We start from the raw sequence: 23,407 nt of genomic DNA, 5'->3' as shown, positions 1-23,407 counted from the left end.
TTGCCCAAACGCGCGAAGCGCGAAAATTTTCTGTAATTCCTAATTGAATCGGTCAATATGATCGGGAATCGCATATATATTGCTATCAATTTTTATCCTCTCTCTGCTCACGTAATCAGTTTTACAGGTAGAGCCGAGGGAGGTGTGTTTGAAAAGGTAGGACCCCTCAATAATAATTAAACATCTCCGGGCGTATATCCGTTGGCAGGAACGAAAGAGCACTTCGTGAGCCCCCCTCCCCAAAAAATACTCAGGTCTTGGGCTCCCATAGGGTGAAAAACCTACCCCTATCACCTTGTTCGCTTTCACCGCGAAATTAGCTGTACCGTTAAGTGAGCCAGCGCCAAGTGCGAAATTTTCGATAATTTATGATAGAATCGGTCAATATTATTGGGAATTGCATTATTGCTATCAATTTCTTGTCCGCGCTGCTCACGTAATCATATTTACCGGTAGAGCTAAGTGAGGTGTCTTGGACATTGTAGAACCCGTTGGTATGACCCCGTAATATGATGTTATTTCGTGACCTCCTGTCTGCTATATCAAAAAATATAGAATATCCCAAACGTAGGCTACTAAACTAAGAGACGCACACAATTTCAAATTGGTATTTCTTCACTGAAATATAATTTGTCCGTGCGATATGATATGTGTCTTGTGAGGTTCAGATTGCCAAGACAGTATTTTGTATATATAACGAAGCTTCGGTCAGCATAAGGGCAGTCCTTTTCGGTCAAGGTTTTCTCGCTGCCAATCGTTCTGACGCACTTCTTGGAGTCGCATGTTACATGGCGCAAAACTTAAGATGTCGTGGTGCGTCGTGGCGCGGTAATGGCAAACGCCGATATGCCCATTTCGATAAATATATTTTTTTCGGGAGATAAGTACCCAAAAGTCAAGATATTTGGCAGCATGAAATCACGCCCAGAGTAAAAAGATGCACAAATTAAAAAAAAAATACTCCATAATTTATGCTTATTCACGAAATAATTTTGAGCCCCATTCGAGCTCGCCCCCTCCCCAATTGGAGGGTGTGGCGTGCCGCAGTTATGGTCTTGTCTATACCTATATCTATAGCTACTGCTCGTTCAACTGGAAAGTTAGGGCACATTGCATTAAACAGCAGCGACGAACGTTAGCAGTCTACTTACGACATTCCTGCAATCCTAATTAAAAACTCCAGACTCCAAGCCAAGTACGTGCATTTTATAAATATAAAATTTTATTTTTTGTCAATACTCGATTTCTTAATATTTTGTGGGGGCCGCAAGAAGGCTATCTGCGGGCCGCGGTTGGGAATCACTGGCTTACGTGATGATCTCCCATCGCCTCGACAAAGCCTCGATCAACATCATTGTTCAATGATCACTTCACTTCTATATTGTGAAGCCCACGTTTTGTCGAACCGAATCAACAGGATTCAAATTTACTAGTATAGTATCAGGAATGTAAAACTGTCGTCAGGACCAGACCAGCATATTGATATTAGGGCCGTTTTCTGTCAGCAATGACGCGAATTCCCCGTTAAAAATTCATCAATCAGTTCTTGTAAAACTTAATTACGAACAACAATATCTGCGGGAAAAGCTTCTACTAATTTACTGGTCACTAGAACACAAACTGCTGCCATGGACCCGACCAATAATTTTTAATATATTATAACAGCGGAGGGGCGTTGTACGTTTCCTCCACGTTGATACATACAGTTTATACCTTATAATAGCGGTCCAGTGTCAAGGTACAGGATACTATTTATCCCTTCGTTAAGTTAACAGAAGGCCAGAAAGGTTGGGAACCACTGCAGTGGACTCTAAATGATTGCGTCCTCGTTAGTTGACCGTTGTGCCGGTTGTCTCCTTCGTCATTTCCACGCTCACGGGATTGACCATGACGGCCGGCGCTCCGGAATCGCAACAGATGAATTCTCTGAATCGTTCCCGAGTCGCAGTTGGTGCCAAGAGGAAGTCGTACTGTATTCCAGCCAGAACTGCTCCGAGCAGAGGCCCGACCCAAAATACCTGCAATAAAATGATGGAAATTATTTGGTTTTGTTTGAAAACTGAATACCGACTCCTATATGGTGTGCCAGAAATACGTTTGTCATAACAATGGTCTTTGTGATAGATAGAGGCTCGTCCACTAATATAATTCGCTTTTTTAAGCTATATCGAATTCGGCCCGCTTCTATCATTTGCTGGAGCTGTTAATATTTCTTTTTCCCAAACATTTCTGTCACCACCCAAAATATTGTAACGCATAGCCTATCGCAGGCTTTATCAGCGAAAATACTTACCGTTCCATTGAGTAATTGCCTACACAGGAATCGGTGCATATTATTACTTACCCAATGATCGGTCCAATATCCGGAGACAACAGCGGGTCCGAAAGATCTTGCTGGATTGAGCCCGCAATTTGTGTATCCAATCTACCAAATATTCACCGTGATTGCATCTAATCGGTCACCGATAACTATTGATATTTCGCTACTCACTGCCAGCATGTGTCCGATTGCAATAGATATGCCTATTGCCAATGCGCGAGATCCTTTCACATCAGTTCGTTCATCATCGGTAGTAGCAAACACGGTCCAGATGAATTGAAAAGTAATAAGAAGTTCCACTCCAAACCCTTGTGCTGGACTTACTCCATTCATCATCTGTTACGGTTCGCATAGGTGTCAAGCAGCGCCCTACTTCAAAGTGTCACGTGTAAATTTCTACGAATTTCAAAGGCAAAAGCATCGCTGGTATCGTTTGTTTTCTCTAATATTCATGGTGTTTCTATATGCTGCTACAGCTTTGTAGCGTTACCATATTTTGGAATCCGGAAAATAAGGACACTTTTTAAAAATCATTTTATCGCAGTTTTGTGGTGTTTTGAAATGATGGAAATAATTATAAACTGACACTGACTGATCATGAAAGTCAGTTTAGGCGAATTCCATTATAACTTAACAGGGGCTGTAATGCATACCCTCAGAATTGTCCAATATTTACAAATGTTGTTCTTTTTTGAATTCTGGGTACATTAAAAAAAATTGGATTGAAAAATTTCCAGCGGTTAAAAAGATAATGCAATTCAAAATTATCATGTCACTAGGTGGCGCTGCACGCAAAATTCTCAAAAATCCATATTTTTTGCTGTAATGATGGTGGAGAATCACTTAAAATGTCTAATTATACAATTTTGGGGCCAAGGAATTAAAAAAAAATCAACATTTTCGCTCTAAACTCGAAGAAAAAAAAGTTACGGACAAAACAAAATTGGGGGGGAGCGGACTTGAAAATCCATGTAGGCTACCGTTTACAGAAAAAAAAATTATTGCAAAATGTACTCTGAAGCAGTGTGATCGATAAACAATTGGATTTTTAAATTAATCTCTATTCCTCATGGAAATCACGAAAAAATATTATCTTTGCTTTGAGTGATTGATTATAATAGTAGTTGTGGTGGGCAGCAGTGCATATCTGCTCACCGTAACTACTATAATAAGCAATCAATTAAAGCAAAGATAATTTTTTTTCGTGATTTCCTTGAGGAATAGAGATTAATTTAAAATTCCAATTGTTTATCAATCACACTGCTTCAGAGTACATTTTGCAATAATTTTTTTTTCTGTAAACGGTAGCCTACATGGATTTTCAAGTCCGCTCCCCCCAATTTTGTTTTGTCCGTAACTTTTTTTTCTTCGAGTTTAGAGCGAAAATGTTGATTTTTTTGAATTCCTTGGCCCCAAAATTGTATATTAAACATTTTAAGTGATTCTCCACCATCATTACAGCAAAGAATATGGATTTTTGAGAATTTTGCGTGCAGCGCCACCTAGTGACATGATAATTTTGAATTGCATTATCTTTTGAACCGCTGGAAATTTTTCAATCTAATTTTTTTTAATGTACCCAGAATTCAAAAAAGAACAACATTTGTAAATATTGGACAATTCTGAGGGTATGCATTACAAATGTCAGAAAATTTGCTAAATTATAATGGAATGAGTCTTTACCGAAATTGAAAACATCTGATTTTGAAATATTTACTGGCTATCTTGCTGTGTTGGCTAAAAATAAAAGGTGATCACTTTGACCCGACTCCCGCATTACCCACTTTTTGCGATACTTCTGTGCGTGTTGACTAAAAACAAAAAGGTCATCACTTTGACTCGAAGCTTCACATCATTAAATTAGCGTGTGTTGGCGGCCGTCAACATGCAATTTGACTTAACGAATTGGTTCCCTAATCTTTGAGAGGTTTTAATTCAACCTGGAACTTTTATTAACGTTTGGCGCGATACAGGGTGACTTGGATTATTCGTTTTTAATATAATAGTGTAGTCTGAGTCCCACGCATACAAATGCGAATCGCAGAGGAAGATAATACGCCTCATAACAAATGCTATTGGGGAACAGCCAGTGTTAGCGCACTCAAGTCACTGCAAAAACTTCAACATCAGGTCCCACGCATCATAGCCAGGGCCCCGAAGCGGCCAGGTTGTGCGTCCAACAAATCACTGCTCAAAAGATTCGGTGCTCTAAACATAAAATATACGCAGAAACTAGATATTGCCAAGTTTATGTGTTAGCTCCATAGTGGTGACCGCCGCAAAAATTTCAATAACTTATTTACCACGGTATCAAAAGTGCATAAGCACTACACACGCGCATCCTCGTGGTCTAAATATCATATAATCGACGCGAAAGATTATTCACTGGTCAACACAGTTTTTGTTGACTTTGATCAGACAATTGAATTTGACTAACTTTTGGGCGCTGAAATAAAAAATGACTTCCGTTTTTCTCTATCACGTCAATTTTTTGGGTTAGGCACCCACCACATTGTCTCAAAACCCACATAATAGCACTATTTTTAATATTTTGTGTTTATTGTATAAAACGTTTCAAAAACCACAAGCAGTCGAAAGTAAATCAATAGACTTCAAATAAACATTTTCACTGCTTTATTTGGTTTTGATTTAAGCTGAGTATTGAGTTTCAGGGTCCAAATTTAGGTTAATAACCTATAATTCTAAAGGTTGTCTAGTTTGATCCTCGAGCAATAGTCAGCTAACATAGCCTACGTAAGCTCCAATCTACTCTGGTATCTTACCCCCATCATCTTCAGATGTTGGGGGACATTTTCTCCTTGTCCATCTCTGACTATGTCGAGGTTTTCAGGGAAATTATTTAGATATTTTAGCTTTTTTGAATGTCTACTGTCCGACATAAAGATATGGCAGTGACACATGTGTATAGAACGGTTACATGCGCATCCTTATTGTCTGACCACTAGAAAACACCATATATTTTAAAGCTGACACATATGATCCAATCGTTCTCGTGACATTGCAACAATTCAATGTTTCTGTATTACTCTTAATGTTTCTGTATTATTCACGAAGACTAACTGAGTGTGCAATTGTTACTGCACCTAAGACTTTGCCATTTTGGAGAATGACACACTTTAGGATCCTTTTTTAGCTACCTGTAGGCATTTACCATTCATTTGACATGTAAATCTGGATTCCTAACTCCTCCAGTAATCCATGGTAACGGTATCATGCCGATGTCAGTATCACCACAATACACCAAGCTACCGGAAGTAGGCCTACGAAGAAAAGGCTATTTTTCTCCTGATCAAAAGTGAGATACCTTCCCCACCTTGCCAAGTAATCTTTTTTCACTTCATAAGGATGTTAAAAGTTCCAAAGATTTCTATTCCAAGTCCCAAAGCATATGTCCGATCAATAACTCGTGTTAACCCTACGTTCTGAATCAACTTCGATTTCAAAATCTTCATCATTTGGCCTGCTATCCCTAATATCTTCATCTTGATCCAAATTATCGAGCGTATAGGAGTTTCAGGTTGCACTGGATAAGCTGAATGGGGCATTGGACCTATGGCTGATAGTAAATGTCATGTTTATTTTTCTTGCCATATCCTGCAGTTTGCATCAAATATGTGTGTGAAATATCCTCGGATGATTGCATCCTCTAACCAAAAATGGGTGAAAACATCGGCCTAGATCGAAACTAGTACCTTTTTCCTACATAATTCAATAGAGCCCTTGACTATATAACTTATGTGGTAAAAGTGTGGATTTTTATAAGATATGGAAAAGTAATATGGCTAAGTTCGTGAGATATCGTGAAAATTTGCATATTTTGGGCATATGTCGTAGAGCAAAAAGTTGACGTGATAGAAGAAAACCAGAGGCATTTTTGGAATCGGCACGCCAAAATTAGCCTAAATCAAATGCAACATCACAGTCAACAAATTCTTCGTTCAAAATTGTTTCCCAGTGTTATCCTTCTATCAAATATGCCGGACCTAACGTATGGAGCAGTATCTCGCCGGCTATCAGTCAGTCGTCGAGCATGTCCACATTCAAGTCGAAATACAAGCAATTTCTACTGACTGAATACTAGTAAACCCTCTACTTTACCGAACCACCTCCTGACGTATCGATCTGGACAACCGTGGTGTCCGGTCAATACCGAGAAAGCCATTACCGAGAATGCCATTACCGAGAATGGACACCACCGAGAATGGACACCACCGAGAATGAACACCCCCGAGAACGGATATTACCGAGAATGCAATATATGCAATGCAGGGAACTTATGCACATGAATAGGTCGTGTGTGTGCACCACGGAGTTACCACATTCGGTATCGATGCTCAGGTATTAATTTCTCGACAACGTCAGTCCCAGTAAGCTATATTATTGACATTGGCCATTCTCGGTAATGTCCATTCTCGGTGGTGTCCATTCTCGGTAATGACCATTATCGGTAATGGTTTTCTCGGTAATAGTATAGAACCGACAACCGTTACATGCCACCTCATTTTGTCGCTTGTCCTTAACATCTTTTACTTTTCATTCACTGTGGATTCCTCCTCTTTACATCGCCTAGGACCAGGTGGGTGTAAGAAGAATACTCCAAGTCGCTTCGACACCTTCCTATCTTTTCATTGAATCGCAGTCTTGTAGTGTTTTGTAATGATAATATTTTACTGAGCTGGACTGAACTGAACCAAGTCCGTATCGTATGCGTCTCACGAATGAAGGTCTTTCTGCCACGTTCGACTCATAGACTATATATACTGTAGGTCGCTTCGACACCTTCCTATCTTTTCATTGAATCGCAGTCTTGTGGTGTTTTGTGGTGAAATGATAAAATTGTACTGAACTGAACTGAACCAAGTCGGTATCGTGTGCGTCTCACGAATGAAAGTTTTTCTGTCACGTTTGACCGATTCCAATATCTGTGTCGATCGTATGCCTACAATCCTATAATGGTATTGGTCAAAAGATAACAACATGCAACACAGTGAATAATAAAAACCTCTAGATGCAACATCATTAGTTTTCTGCCCAAAATTTTCGAAGACATCTCCTCCCCCTGCATCATATCTACAGGTTAATCTGATCACGTGGGCTAAAAATGGATAAATAATTGACAGTAATATATGAAACAATCAAGATTATCGACGAAGTTAATTTTCCAGATGGAATTTTTTTTTCTCGCTCTGCATCACTAAAATAGGAATCTAGGTAATTTTTCCTGGCATTTATACTAGCGATTTTGGTACAAATATAGTAAGCCTGCGGGGCGGAGGGGTTGTGTGTTCTACTTCTACGGGTTAAAACTTTTATTCGCGAGGTATACAGAACACCACAAGAGCTCTCGGCGGTGCGAAGATCCCAGTTGTCAATTTTAACATGAGTGTATGACGTCCAGATGGGCTATCACGATTCTTCGCTTGAATGCAGCCGCATGCTATATATTTGTAATCGAAATACGTCCGTGATTAGCAAAAAAGATGAGCACCCGTGGATTAGGCTAACTATACGGTGTCAGTGTGTTATGAGGTCAGGGGTGTACGAGTTTCGAGTAAACGTCAAAAGGGTGTACCACGACGAAAAAGCACTGGCCTAAAGCGTAGCGGTTTGCGCACTGCAAGCGTATTGCCAATTTTCAGTTCATCCTGTCCATTAACCTAGCTGTAAAAGAGGATGAATCGCCGAAAAGAAGGACATTTAAGCGTCCTCTGAGGAAATTTTAAATTTCGTGTAAAAGGTGGACAAATCATCCTCCCTAATAACCCAATAGTTATGGCTATATTCATACGAGGCCCGCAGACGATTGCTTTCAAGGTTAAGCACCCTAAATCTGACATTAGGCGTTTGCAATACGCTGCCCATAAGGTACTCAACACCAGGACGTAGTTCAGCGAGGAGGCGTTAAAAGCGTTAACCTCCAGCGATTCGCTGGTAATTTTGAGGTCATCCTCCATGCCACTCGTGTGTGTAAAGAATTAGAAGTAGATCTGTTCTGGTTACCTTGTTTGCTGCGAGGTCTCCTTCAATAGCGTCCGGCGTGATGCCTCGCAGAATAGCAGACGCGCAAATCGCACCGACCATTTGAGCGACAACATACAATACCCCTCGCAGCAAAGTAATTCGCCCTGCAAAATTTGGCAGAATTTGTCATACAAATGCAAGCATTTCCAGGAAAGCTCTGAAATCGTACTTGTTACCATCATCGCCACGGATACTGCAGGATTCAGGTGTCCCCCAGAAATGTGCCCCACGGCTTGAATCATGGTTGCTACGGATAATCCGAAAGTCAACGACACGTGGAGATAAGAAGGTTGATTAACTGACATTGCGCTGCCGGTTGCCATCAAGATGAAGAGCATCGTCGCTGAAAATCGAAATGCCATCGTCAATCGTCAAGCCAGTTCGGTAAAATCTCGTCACGGACTGATCTATTGACCTATTCTATACTGACCTATTCACGACATTTTCATCAGACTTATATATTCTGAATAATTGTATATGATATTTGCGTGTTGAACTGTTAGCAGACAATGCCATGCCGTGCTCCAACATTAACTATTATAGAGATAATACGATTTAAGATACATTCTAATATAATTCAAATATTATTCTATGAGCTTCCTACAAAATGTCTCACGATGATGCTAGGCCAACACCATCGTCTTCTTAGGAGGTGATGGAAACGCTGTATTATTGTATAATGTCTAAAATCTTAACCTAAAGTCAAGGTGACGGCAATGCATTCGTTTACCTTGAAACTCTCCATAAACAGCAATCCAAAAGGATTTCAGTGTAATTTCAGAGATGTCCAATGGTCTTTCTCTCTTCATTCTCGATTCCGTCGTAAATGCAAGCAATTCTACTGTATCATAGGCTATTACCCGATCAGAGAAACGGAACTATACTGCCGAAATAAATACCCTGTATATTACAGAAAACTTAGTACTTTCACGAGAGAAGTTTACAAAACCTGAATTCTCTTTTATCTTGCTGCTCTATGCTTTTCAAAGGATACTAATTTGTGAGTGCGTATCATAGACCCGCAAATATATAAACAATTAATTCTTGCAAGACCAACCGACGGTCAATTGGAATAATTGCATCGCATCACTTTATTACTAATGTCCCCCTGCTGCAAGCAATATATCCTTGGTGCCTTTCGAGCATACATACTTGTAGTCTGTGTAACGCGCAGTTATGAAATGAATTGAAAATTCTCACTTGCTGGGTGCATATTGAATGAAATATATCTGTCGCGACTGAGATTTATAGGCCTAATGCCTATATTGTAATGCCGAAGACTGGTGTCAAGCTTCACACCAAGTACCATAACTGGCTGTTTAAATGCATTGCAATTATACGTACACGTACATATGGTAAAGTTTACTGTACAATGTACAGCACAATGTATACACTATACATATGCGATGCAAACATTTCTCGTGCAAACTATAGTTTACCGCCAGGTAACGAAAGACGTTGAAGTCGGCACCGTTCTGATTAGTGATGAATTCACCGTGTCGACAGGGCCATATTTAACCAGTAATTGACGATAAAAAAGAACAAGAATATCACCGTATACGCCACTTGAGAGCGAAATACTTCTTCTCGTGGCACTGCTGCTGTGATCGTTAACTTCTGTGCTCATTGCTCACCACTTCGGAAACTGCGTTAAATGAAGCACTAGTTCGCTTTGGTTCACCATGAGTTGATTTTGTTATGCCAACCATGACTTTTCAGATCCTTGAAAAACTCAGTCATCGGTTCAACTTAAATGAATGCAGTTGTTTCCGACCTGAGAGTCTGAATAATATCTCGATTGTTCTCAACAATTTCCTAATGGATCTGCTATCGACTTCTCTACCAACAAAGCGCTGCATAAAATCAATCGACTCGTTTCGTGATAGTTGACAGCATACTTCGTAGCCGATAATATATTTATATAGTAGCTACACTGCAACAGCATGAAAAACAGTCGAAATGCGTTTGGGCTATCGTGTTAAACTCTACTTAGAGACTATAGTGACAACGGTTTTATCGATAATATTTGATGATTTGCTGATAAATGTCATCTAATTGTTACACTTAGCACAACCGAAACAGCAGGTTAGCGCACGCGGTGCTAACTTGATTACTCATGAGTGACAGATCGATATCAAATGTATACTGGACTTGTGATGCGATCATAATTATATGGAATTCCAACCCGGACGACGCAGGGCATTGCTGGGTCAGGTGTCGATTTCACATAATTCAAAATGCACAGACAACCGACATAGGCTACAATCAATCGAGCACATATATATTGTACAAAAGGATGCGAAACAGTTGTACAGTTAACTCCCGGTTAAGTACGCACCCGTTTAAGTTCGCATCCCAGATAAGTACGCAAAAATTCTTCACAAATTACGGGTTCAACTTTTTCAACAATTCATTCATTTCAAGGAAACTGGAAGACGTGCACGGCGCATGCTATCAATCCAAATATATAGAATATCTTTCGGCTCAGGAAACCGACCAACGGATGCTCGAAACTTTTTGTCTCTTCAGACATCAAAGCAGAACGCTTTCAAATAACTACCCGGTTTTTCAAAATCTTTCGGATAGCAGCTTCACTCATGCCATACTCTCTTGCCATACTTCTTTTACTCGGAGAGGACGGCACACACAACTTGGGCGATGACTTTCAATGTTTGGAATTCACTTTAACGCTTACCTTTACCTGACATCATGCGAACGAGAAAATTGTACCCAACAAATTACTTGTGGTGTACTGTACACTAGCAGAAAAGAATGACATGCAAAATTTGTGCATTGCGTAGCCTAGGTGGCTGTTTAACTGCTAAGTTTGCCCTACCACATAAGTTAGCAAAAACTACTCAGGATCAAGTTGCGTACTTAACCGGGAGATGACTGTACAATAAATCACCCGACAGCACACGTCATATAGTCGTCATCATCATCCTGAACTAGAACTACGAGAGTCCGGTTGCTTAGCTTATATGATAAACATGCCGGCCAGAGGCTCGCTAGTATAGGGCTGGGCACAATGATTCGAGTACTCGAATCTGAATCGAGTATTAATTTCAATGATTCGAGTCGAGTAGTAAAAGACGATTTTTTCGAGTACTGAAATTATACGCTTCTTACCCCCGAAAGTTAATTTATCAACGAGAATTATAGTTTCGATACTAATTTTCACCGTTGAAGCCTTGAAACCTTGCTTGGCGGTATCGCAGCATACGAAACACATCGTTCAAGCTACGAAGGGTACTGGACGTGGCACATTTCCGAAGTCATGATGATCCCTCAACATTTTCACCAAGTGGAATGAAATCGGTATGGTCGAAAAAATACCAAAGTATCTTTTATGGGATGGATAACAGGCCCTATATTCTTTGTGGTGGCATATACGGTACATGTTTGAACATTAACGTATTGCACTCTGTTATGACGTCATAATGAGTGATACTCGATTACTCGACTCGACTCGAAGCATATTGCGTGATTCAGAATCGAATCACTCAGGTACTCGATTTTGCCCAGCCCTACTCGCTAGCCACCTACGGCTCTTTGCTTGTTTTCATGCGGCTCTTGACTTCGAACTTTCGATGTGTGTTTTTCACCTCTTTTGACGCCGTGTTTCCCCTTACGTTCGTTATGGATATTAAAAAACAATGGTATCGGGCCCCCATAACGTGATCAACACAAATTCTGGGGCTTTCACCCCATACACCACATTTTTCTTTGTGGAATTTCATCACTGCACTCTATTTCTGCGATTCACAAATACCTACACGCAGCCTTTGCGTGACGAACCAAGTCTGGTATTAGCATCTTACGCGATTCACAAACGAGACGGATTAGGTAACGGCCAATGCAAGACTTTTCTGCTTATATCTGTCGTCTTGCTACGTTGCAAAATTATACATCAGATGGTATGTTCGGTCACAAGGCTAGGACTATTCATGCGGTTCTCGTGGATTAGATTCTCGCGGGACCATTATTATTAATTACTTTGTTAAAGCATGTTGGTATTTCGTGACCTCCGGTAAAGATTGTCGCTTCTCAGAACTACAAGTACGAGTGAGAAGCCATGCAATTTCACATATTTCGTATATTACACGAGGTGCCATATTTTCCTCTCCTTACTACAGCGGGACTCCCGTTGTAATGACAAGACTATTCGGCGCCAGTCATTTCGGCACCTGAGCATATCAATGACGAAGATTTCAACCATCATGTGTAGGTTTGCGTTTAAAAATCTATTTAAAACAAGCATGTTTAAAACAAGCCCAATGTTTTTATTTTTTTAGTTTTTGTTTTTAAGCCATGTCGTCACGCATATTCAGTTGTGATATCATAGTGGATTGATATTCACAAGTTGAAATATAGGGTAAATATAGCTCCTTCGACGAAATACGCTTCCAACTCCTGTCACATATACAGACCAAAAATATCTTTAACCGCAGGACTACATCATCTCGCAGCATGTTTACGGTCGGCGGTCATCATTAGCAGAACATTCATTCCGTACCAATGATCTAAATCAGTGGTTCCCAATCTTTTTCGACTCATCGCCCCCTTTTCAAGCTCTACACCGATCATCGCTCCCCAAATATTGGGAACCGAAAATGGGCATACAAGCTGTAATCACCGGCGAGTTGACTAACGAAAAGGTCAACTGTTCGGTTCGACCTCGAAATTAAACAGCTAAATTTTCGTGAGGTGACTAACGAGGTCATTTCTCCGACTTGACTCCAATATAGCCTTTTATCGCGCCATCGACCCCCCATCGCCCGCATTTCTTTATTTTCACCCCTATCGCCCCGTTCGTCCGTTTTCGCCCCCTATCGCCTCCTTCGTTATTTTCGCCCCCTTAGACCGCCAAATCGCCCAGGTTGGGAACCACTGATCTAAATCGACGTATTATAGCTGTTAAACCGACTGTTTCGAGGGTTCCAACCATCCCATATTGTATACATCGGCTATATCGAGTGGCGATAGTAGTCCGTAGGCTCGTACAACATGTTTTTGGAAAGTATATGTTTAAAACAATTGTTCTTAACCTTTTTTCCTCCAGCGCCCCCTTTCAAAAGTTATCGTGCTCCAGCGCCCCCACCTCATATTGTAAGGACTGTAATAAAGACAATGGGTAAGCCCCCGTAACAGCTCTTCGTCAGCCCCCCTAAAAACGATTGTCTTGCGCACCCATAGCGTGATACATCAAACTTCTGAATTCTTCTCCCAAGAACCCCGTCGCGTGATTTCGATGGTCAGCAAAGTTTATGTGACCTAGTCGCCCTAGGCGTCAAAATTTTTATATAATGCATGAATGAATAGGTGGTAATTGCATATATATGTCGCTGTAAACTTTTTATCCTCTCAGCCCACGTAATCAGATTTACCAGTAGCGCTGAGTGAGCTGTTGTGTTGGAAAATGAAGCCACGTAATTAATAATTGAAAATATTCGGGCATGCCTGTTGGTACAATTAATTCGTTATATGTTGTAATTTTGTTACCTCTTGTCCGCTATATAGTCAAAAGATATTGACACGCATAAACCTAATAAACTAAAGTAAGCACACGATTCTAAATTGGTATTTCTTCATGCACTGGAAAATAATTTTCTCTGATGGATGTTATTTGTCCTGTGGGGTGCAGATTGCGACGACATGATAATTCGGCACGAGAGATTTAAGCACCTATGGACAATTAGACTTATATACATCGAAGTTCACGGTCAACATAAGGGCAATCCTCTTCGGCTAAGATTTTCTAGCTGACGATCTTTTTGACACACTTCTCGGAGTCCCATATTGACCGGAACTTCATATGTCTTTGCGCATCTTGGCGTGGTAATGGCCTTCGCAATCTGACGTGATGGAGAAATTCTGAGCACAGAATTGGTTTCAGCAACCTTGCATTAGTTTCAATCAATCATTAAAGTTTTTGGCGCTAATTATTGGTACGGCTTGAATCTGCTCTTTCGTAAAACGTAAAAGTTTGCAAACAACAAACATTGTATTGTTGGTATATTATGTAGAATAGAATTGTTCACTCTGGTACATGACCCGAATATGTGGCCCTTTAAGCTTGTTTTGAAACATTAAAAGGAACGGGATGTATGCTTTTCCAAAGAAAAAAGTGCATATCATGATAATTTGAAAGAATTTATCATCATTAAGCTCCACCCGTACTTATCATGCTAATTCTTCTTCTACAATTTCCATATATTGTAACATTTTACCGAAATCTAGGAAAGTTGCTTCTGAAGTGTTTTTCTTTTGGTTTATTGCCATGATATAAAGGGCTTCTTTTGCATAGGCCTGAGGATTACTAAAAGTAGTAATATGTAAGTATATTTGGTCGGGGGAGGGTGGTCTCATACTTTCAACAGTTAGTCGGAGGTGGCTACACACGAAATCGCAATATATATCGCGCATATGACGCAAAATGACCATAGTGACGCCACCCACGTGTAGAATATTGGACAAAATATACTCAGTTACCGTAATTCAGAGGCTATTTTACGCGCTTTTTATGACAATTTAACTAATGATAATGGTGCAATATTATCCAGGAACTACTTTTTACTTTACAAAAACGAAATTGCAAAAGTAATTAGTTCATCTAAAACACTTTTCATATAGATGCTGAAGTAGTTGTAAAACAGTACCACTTCAGTAAGTAATACAAGTAGCCAAAATCTACTTGAGTACCTCGAAAAAGTAGAAATATTCGACATATGCAATATCTCAAAAACGTGACGTGGTGGAGCATAAATCAAGTCAGATTCGTATTCAGCGCCCTCAAATTAGGTGTAATGTGGAATAAATTGGAAAATACCATCGAAACCACAGCCGCTTCTGACAAATCAGCACCAATTTGTTTGTTGTTTTAAAAGGCATTAAACACCATTTGATTAAAAGCCTATAGCTGCAATCATGCGAACATTATTTTTCACGCAATTAGTTAGTATGAGAATTACTGCCAACCACGTTATCGTTCAGAATCGGCATCATTTACATCAGGGGTCACCAACACGCGGCCCGCGACCTGATTTTGTAATTTCGGAAGAACGCTTAGTAAAGCATTTTGAAATGCTGAAATTGATTTCAGTTGAATTATATTGTTGTTGTTCGAAACATGCCATTATCCAGTGCCCAATATTCCTATACGTCACTAGCTGATACGGTTTCGGCCATAGTAATATCATCCATGGAGGAAGAATTTGCCGTTATGAATACGCATATTGCCTTGACGTACAATGGCCCACCACTGCCAAGACCGAGACGCTTAGAAAACGACTTCCGGCTCAAATGACTGAGCTTTACGAGTAGATAGTTTTCCAGCCACTAGCTAACCCCAATATCGATTCATTTAGTCCCGGGGTGGCCAATCTGCGGCAGTAGAAGGGAAATTATGCGGAGCAAATTGAATTTACGAATTGAATCCCTAATTAATGAGAGGTTTGAATTATTTTTTGAATTTTCCTTGTCACGGTCCAATGCGAGTTGATTTTCGATTTTAATATAGTAGTGTCCTTTGTAATCTGATCCCCACAGTACAGATGCGAACAGCAGAGGAAATTGATGCGGTTCATAAAGAAATCCTAAGTTGTAATCGTGTTCTCCTCATCACGAAGTAAATTTGTTTGTGATAGGCCTGCGTTTGGGCGAATCCAATATCTTTCCACTATACTGACAAACCTGATGGAAGGTCAAGAAATAACAGCATGCAACATATGGGACTAATAACAATTGGTCCACCCGAGGATGCAATACAGCATTAATAGCTTCCCTAAATTTTCGAGGACACCCCCTGCATCAACGCTGCCGGTGAATTTGATCACATGGGCTGACAAAGGATAAATATTTGATAGTAATATGTGAAATTGTTTGTTTGTTTTGGGTATTCATGGTGTTTGTCGACTACTATGGTCATTTACACCAGGCCGATATTCTTCTTATTTTCCGTAACTGCCGACTTATAGCACGGCCCACCCCTAGGCTTTTTGTAAGACACCGTTGACGCGGATGAGGTGGCGAGGAGGAGCCTAGGTAAACCTCCAACACTTAGGTATCGGGATTCAGAAGTCGACCTCGGTCGGACTCGAACCCGCACCCATTGGTGTTGCTGCGCTATCTCGCCACATGTGAAATTGTACTTGTATTAATGACGAGATCAACGCAGGAATATAAAAAAAAAATTCGCGGTTCGCGCGACCAGTCAACGAATACCTGTTTTTATTCATAACATGACTACTAACGATTGTGGTGCGCATAGTAGTAAATAGATTGGTCCCGAGTTCAACGGCAATGGATATGGAGAGTTTACCGTGGGTATTTGGCATCCAGTTAGTTCATTACGACTATGCACTAGAATGCGGCCATAGCTAACATAAGTAGATTAATCAAAATGCGGCCTTGAATAGCAAAAAGTTTGGCCACATCTGCTTTAGTTGCCGAAGAGTGTTGTCAAGTATCGTGCGCAGCTCGTAGTTCAAATTAGAATGAAAGTGATGATCATGATTTTTTGGTTGTATTTGTATTTCGTCAATAAAATAGTATTGCTTTTGCGGTAACTATGCCAGTCGCCGATATAAGAGAGAACAGCGTTGTACTGACGTAGAGTTATCACAACGTGGCTGTCAAACTATGCGTTTCCTATTTTATCTCGACATTGAAGTCATGCGGCCCGCGGCCACTACGAATTTTGAAAAGTGGCCCGCGACCCGTTTTGAGTTGGCGACCCCTGATTTACATCAAATATATATGGGCTATAGATTTGAATACGTATAACAAGTTAATCACTGATTTCCTGTCATAAATGCAAAATATTGCGAATAATGATTTCCGTGCCTGTATCAATGTGTGTGTCACAGGTCTGTATAAAGTAAAATTTAAAATGATAATTCTAGAATCTCATCTGCGTAAACGGTGTCTTAAAAAAGCCTAGATGTGGGCCGAGTGACAAGTCGGTAGCTACGGAATAAAAATGATGAAATTCGGCCTGGTGTAAATTACCATAGCAGCAATGTTCCACCTGCACGTTTGAAATTTAATTGCTTATTGCACCATATTACTCGCTAATTGTGAAAGTGCATAGGCTATACTTGTATATTAGTACATCCTTAACATACGTAGACATATTATAACGACAATGTCGTATAATATTTTTTTACGTACATATTTATTGCCTTTAATTTTCATTTTTTACTCGTGTCTTGTTCATCGATGTAGTTATAGCCTCAACATGCATATGTAATATACAATCAAAGTACCTTAGCCAAACCGTCAGCTTTTGCTAATCTGTAAATTATGTACCTTGGTATGGCATGACATCATAATGCTGTGGGTGCGCAACATTATATTTCCTACTGCGGAAGCTAGACCTGCTTGATTACCTCTTATCGTCATAAACACTGTTGCCCAGCCTAGCCAAGAAATTACCAGTGCTGGGATCACTCGAGTCATGACTTGACTCGAGTCCGACTATAGTATAGATAACTAAGGTAAACCGGTTTACCTTAGTTATCTATAGTCAAACTCGAGTCAACTTTTTCGTATGACTTGACTTGACTTGACTCGGCGCTTAAGAAATGTGGATTGACTCGTGACTCGGAGCAAAATGCACGAGTCAATTTCAAGTCATCAAGTAAACAGTGTCTATTAAATCACTGTACCTTGTGTATGTTCGGATTGTTTGCGATATGCCAGTGTCACTTGTGAGTGAAATCAGTCATTCACTGATTGTACGTTTCACTGATCCTCCTCCATTGTCACATCACAAATAAGTTGATCGCAAACGAAATGATTCGAGCGTACGTTGTCGTAGTAATGGATTAATCTAATAGCAACGTATCTGTTTCTTAAACGGCTCAGAGCTTACATTGCACAGGGCTTCTGCGTTTATATTCTCACGAATGTGTTGCTGTGTATAGGTAGTGTATTGCACCATATCATTTTGTTTCAATTTCTCGAGGGTTCGTAATCGTATTCGATCCCTAATTTTGTATGATATAATTACAGACTGTCGCATGCAGCTATACAGCGATACTCACGTATTTATTAGCAGTTCTACGTGTGCCTGAGTGATGCAACGCGTTTTCGCACGTATTTAACTTTATATTCGTTATTTGATTCAAGATAAATGGCCAATTAATCTGTCTTTCACGCAGCGAGTTAAATGTAATGACTTTGAATTATCACTCATACTTCGAAAATTCAATTTGACTTGAATTGTCACTTCACTCGTGACTTGACTTGACTCGAGTCAAAATGTGCAATGACTCGAAATGACTGTTTTGACTCGAAGGTAGTGACTTTGATCCTAAAACTGGAAATTACTTCATTGAGTTGCTACTGTATTTTAATTATTTTTAACAAATCATTCGTTACAGCCAGATTGTGTAGAATTAATGTAGCCTACCTATGTTTGATGCGGATTTGATCAGACTATAGTTGACCTCAAAGGTCGTATCGATCATTCCCAATCGATGCCGAATACACGAATGACACTTTGCGATGTCACACTGGCTGTCCGTCGCCACCCGCAGTCACATGAAACGTGATTTTATTGTGGATATACACCAATGATTGGGATGGACTTACTGATTTGAATTTTCGAAGTCTAATCCGAATATTGATTGAAAGATTTCGATTTGAGTAGTAGGCCCTAACCAATGATATATAGCCTATATATATCATTGGCCTAACTCTTGATTTGTATCAAGTTTTGAAAGTACACACTGTCTTTTTCGTTATGGAAACGAGTATTACCACAGTATATAATCCATCGACTGAATATTTTATCTGTACGAGACACACAAGGCACGATGTCGAAACGACCATGTGCGATCTATTTTCAATAACTTATTTGCATTTCAATTTTGATTGATAGGAGTCACCCTCCTTTTCGTTCAATGGCAGTTCTTGTGTTATTTTGTAGTAAAACTCAGGACGCGCATATCGAGCGGACCACGACTGACCTATCGATCTCGCTTTCTATGACGTGCCGCCAAATTTCTTGTCGCTTTCTTTTTTCTATACTATCCTCTTTACTTTTATTCAGCGTTGATCCATCCTCTTTACATCGCCTATGGCAAAGGTGGGTGTCTGATTCCATAGACTACTCCAAGTCGCTTCGACATCTTCCTGTCTTTTCATTGTGTCACATTTTTGTGGTGTATTGAACTGATAGAAATTGCTAATAAACCAATGATGATTGTCACAAAATAGTTTCCAAGGTTTAATCGTTACCTCAACACTATTTACCATCGCTCAAATTTGACTATGACGATACCGGACCACGAAATGACATAACGATCCCGCCCTTCGTAACTGTGCCATCCCTTTTTGCCGCCTGTCCGTTTATATTATCTTCGTTTACTTTTTATTCAGTGTGCATGTCTCCTTTTTACATCGCTCAGGCCAAGTGGGAGTCTGATTTCGAAGACTACTCCAAGTCGTTTCGACACCTTCCTATCTTGCATTGTATCAAAGTCTTGTAGTGTATTGGAATGATGAAGTTATTACCAATAAATTGAATTGAATTTTAAATATTCATTGTCATTTTGATGAATTCTTAAATAGTGATCCAAGCGAACCGATGCTACATCTGAATTTATCGCTGCAGCGAGATCGACACGACGATTTCTTTCTCAGGTCTGCTAAGAGCGCGTAAGTGCTTTTGTGGATCTTGTCGTGAATTCTGATTAATCTGTTGAAATCCGCTTTCCGCCAGTTGTTGATGTCGAAAACATTTTGAGATCTGTTCAGTCAAGTTATATTTTATTCCGTAATTAATATGAGAATGAAGGCAAACCACTCTTCGAGCTGAATTTATTCTCAACTTTTAACAGCCTCGCCAAGTCAAGATGACGTCGGGTAATAAGCTGCTCCCAGGCGGAGTGCGTAGATTCTCCAGGTCTCGCATGTTTGCCAAAAAAGCGCTATACAAGAAGAAGCGAGTGGTCTCAAAGGTTGAAAAGAAACGAGATTTCATGACCAAAATTAAGCCTATTGGTGGCGAAAAGAATGGAGGCACAAGAAAAGTCAGGATTAAAAAGTTGGTGAGTTCCTATACCAATTCTCTGCTATTGCTATTGACTGTCGCTAGCCCATTGTGTCTCCACTCGATATCTAATCGGACTTTCAAAGGGCACCCAGTGACCAGTGTAACCTGACGTACATGTTGTAATTCTCAATCCGTTCAGTAAAATATTTATTTCTCGTTTTCAAATTCATTTGTACAGCATTATTGATGTATTAATTTCCTAGTATCGACGTAATTTACATTTCTAATGCTGAATTCTCCAAGTAGGCCTACTGCTGTTGATCACAGTCAATTCTTCGCTTCCAGTGAAATGTTCATTCCCGAATTTATTATGCTAGGCCTATTCGACAAAGGTAATTGTAAAAGCTCAACATAGTGTCATATGAAATGCTGGTGATAAGTAGGGCTGGGCAAAATCGAGTACCTGAGTGATTCGATTCTGAATCGAGTATTTTGCTTCGAGTCGAGTAATCGAGTATCACTTATTATGACGTCACATCGGTATGGAAAATGACAAAGTTCAAATATGAACTTTTATCCTACCATAAATAATATAAAGCCTGTCGTACATCATGTAAAGGTAATTAGTAGCTTTGCAATATGTGTTACGTAAGCTTGTTTATGACCAATCGAAGTTTTAAGGTTTCCTGAGTGGAAAATGGTATCGAATTATAATTTTTGTTGATAAATTCACTCTTATTGACATGGAGCGTACAATTTCAGTACTCGAAAACCTCACCTTTTACTACTCGACTTGAATCATTAGAATTAATACTCGATTCAGATTCGAGTACTCGAATCATTGTGCCCAGCCCTAGTGATAAGTCGAACTTGATGTTGATCAATTTCTTGAAGCTTCGTATCACCATAAATTGTAGTGGCACACAGCAGGAGAGCGAGAAGATGACACGTCATCCCAGGTTTGGGATTGTGAATTCGTCAATGTTATGTAACACGCGAGTCATGCTTTTATGCCCCGAATTGAGTAAAGAAAAGATATAGAAGAACTACACAGGCAATTTATTCAAATTGTCTATGAATCCTAAAAGTGGAAGCGAACTCAAAACTATGAATTCACTGATAATTATGAAAAGGATTTCCACGTGTGGCTCTACAAATGAAATGTGTACAACCGTACATCCTGTATGGAATCCGTGTCCTGTGCTCACTGTTTCATTTCATTTTTTTCATTAAATTATTGTAACTTGGAAAATCATCGCTGCTCACCTGATATATCAGGCAACACGGCCAGCGATTCCAATCAGGCCATACATTGTGCAGTAGTGCACATTTAATCCAGGACAAATTAGTACCTCAATTTTTCTTGTGCATACTTACATCATTTCAATCTGACAATATAGTGTTGATAACCGTTAAAGAGATTTTATTTTCAAACAGTTATTTGTGTTTTTCTTTCAGCCCCGTTACTATCCCACCGAGGATCGGCCGCGTAAACTGAAATCTCACGGCAAGAAGCCCTTCAGCCAGCACAAACGAAATCTTCGAGATTCCATCACCCCCGGAACGGTTCTCATCATTCTTGCTGGCAGACACAAGGGAAAACATGTCGTCTTCTTGAAACAGCTGGCCTCTGGCCTGCTTCTGTGCACTGGTGAGTTCAACATACTTGCATAAATAGCTTTGTTAATAATACATAACTTGAGGATTGGCTTTGTCCATTTCATTGCTATTGTAATGTATACATAGTTCATTTTTGTCATTGCTATATCATACTTGCTGCATTGGTTTTACTGTTGTGGTATCTTACGAGCCATCCGGATAGTATTGTATTAATGTTTGACAAAAGTATTCTTGCAATGGATGTAATGAGAGAATAGATACTCCTTTGCTGAGGCGAAAAACCCCCAGCATGCTCTGATCCAAGTTGATGAATCCCACCAACGAACTGCATCTGTATGCTAGTGTATATTCCTAATGCCATGCTTACAAGATCTAACCTATGTAGCACCTGATATGTCGATCATGATGAGTGTGTTTTTGAACAGGCCCGCTTAAGGTGAACGGATTCCCAATGCGAAGGCTCTGTCAGAAATTCGTCATTGCGACCAAGACGAAAATCGACATTTCCGGGGTCAAGATACCGCGTCACATCAATGATGCGTATTTCAAGCGCGCGGCCAAGAAGAAGAGCAGGCATGGCGAAGGCGAAATATTCGACACCAAGAAAGAGGTAACCTGATGTGTTTGATATGCTGCATGATTATGTTTTCATTCTTGTTATGGTGCTGTCAAGGTAAGGAGGTCAATTTCTATCATTCTCTTAGTGGGCTTGGCTTGCATACCTGTGAATGACATTCATTCCAATGATGCTACATGTTTCAGCTTTGGTTGATTATACAATGATAAAACAATCATGTTCTGAGGTTTGGCAACATATTTGCAGGTATGCAGCTAGCCAATCTTCTTCATTCATTACGAGTATATTGTCCATTGAGGTCCAGTTTACTCTGTTAGTTAGTTCACGACAATAATATTATGTATGTTTTTGCCAGGAGTATGTGGTGTCGGATCAACGCAAAGAAGACCAGAAAACGGTCGATGCTATGATTCTGCCTATCATAAAAAAGACGGAGTACCTCGAAGGATATCTTGGATCCAAATTCCGACTGCAGACTGGCCAGTATCCCCACACGATGGTCTTCTAATGTCCTTGTCGAATAAATATCTGATCCATATGATTTTGGGTGATTTGCTTGGCTTTTGGCAGGTAGCTGCTTCATTACTTACGTTAGGATTACCATACGTCTTCTTTCAAGCAGACTTGGACAACTAGAAAATTTTCACCTTTTCCAAATTAGATTGGAATTAGATTACCGGCATTTCGCTATAATTTGGTGAAATTAGACAACTAGAACTATCTAGTTGTCCAAGCATATACTTACCAACTAGAAAATTTTCAAATTAGATTAGAATTAGATCGGTGGTTCTCAACCGCCGGTCCGCCAGGCATTTTACAATTTTATACCGTAATTTCAAGATGCAGT

At 39.9% G+C, this 23,407-nt stretch overlaps 2 protein-coding genes across 4 annotated transcripts in view; one reads left to right on the top strand and one right to left on the bottom strand.

The window, feature by feature from the left end:
• Window positions 1-23,101, top strand: part of LOC145455127 (large ribosomal subunit protein eL6-like) — a 114,243-nt gene extending 91,142 nt beyond the window's left edge. For 2 of the 3 annotated variants that reach the window (XM_080333087.1, XM_080333086.1), the window contains exons 2-5: window positions 20,209-20,418; window positions 21,822-22,014; window positions 22,409-22,593; window positions 22,916-23,101. In XM_080333087.1, the coding sequence (XP_080189213.1) occupies window positions 20,224-20,418; window positions 21,822-22,014; window positions 22,409-22,593; window positions 22,916-23,068 (726 nt within the window). In that variant the 5' untranslated portion in view covers window positions 20,209-20,223 and the 3' untranslated portion in view covers window positions 23,069-23,101. Of the gene's footprint in view, window positions 1-19,925; window positions 20,027-20,208; window positions 20,419-21,821; window positions 22,015-22,408; window positions 22,594-22,915 lie in introns of those variants that run through there. The other variant, XM_080333085.1, reaches the window with a different exon arrangement.
• On the bottom strand, window positions 1,205-9,287 carry LOC145455126 (aquaporin-1-like). The gene is made up of 6 exons (XM_080333084.1): window positions 9,093-9,287; window positions 8,532-8,705; window positions 8,342-8,466; window positions 2,492-2,656; window positions 2,345-2,425; window positions 1,205-2,018 (listed from the first exon to the last, which is right to left on the bottom strand). The coding sequence occupies exons 1-6, from the start codon at window positions 9,169-9,171 to the stop codon at window positions 1,830-1,832; spliced, it is 813 nt and encodes a 270-aa protein (XP_080189210.1). The 5' UTR covers window positions 9,172-9,287; the 3' UTR covers window positions 1,205-1,829.
• Window positions 23,102-23,407: the final 306 nt, after the last annotated feature.

This window comes from Botryllus schlosseri, chromosome 14 (assembly GCF_051294905.1).
Source record: "Botryllus schlosseri isolate E-star chromosome 14, Bs_hap1, whole genome shotgun sequence".
Lineage (NCBI taxonomy): Eukaryota > Metazoa > Chordata > Ascidiacea > Stolidobranchia > Styelidae > Botryllus > Botryllus schlosseri.
Note: the sequence above shows the minus strand (reverse complement) of the source record. Positions and strands in the feature narration are given on the sequence as shown.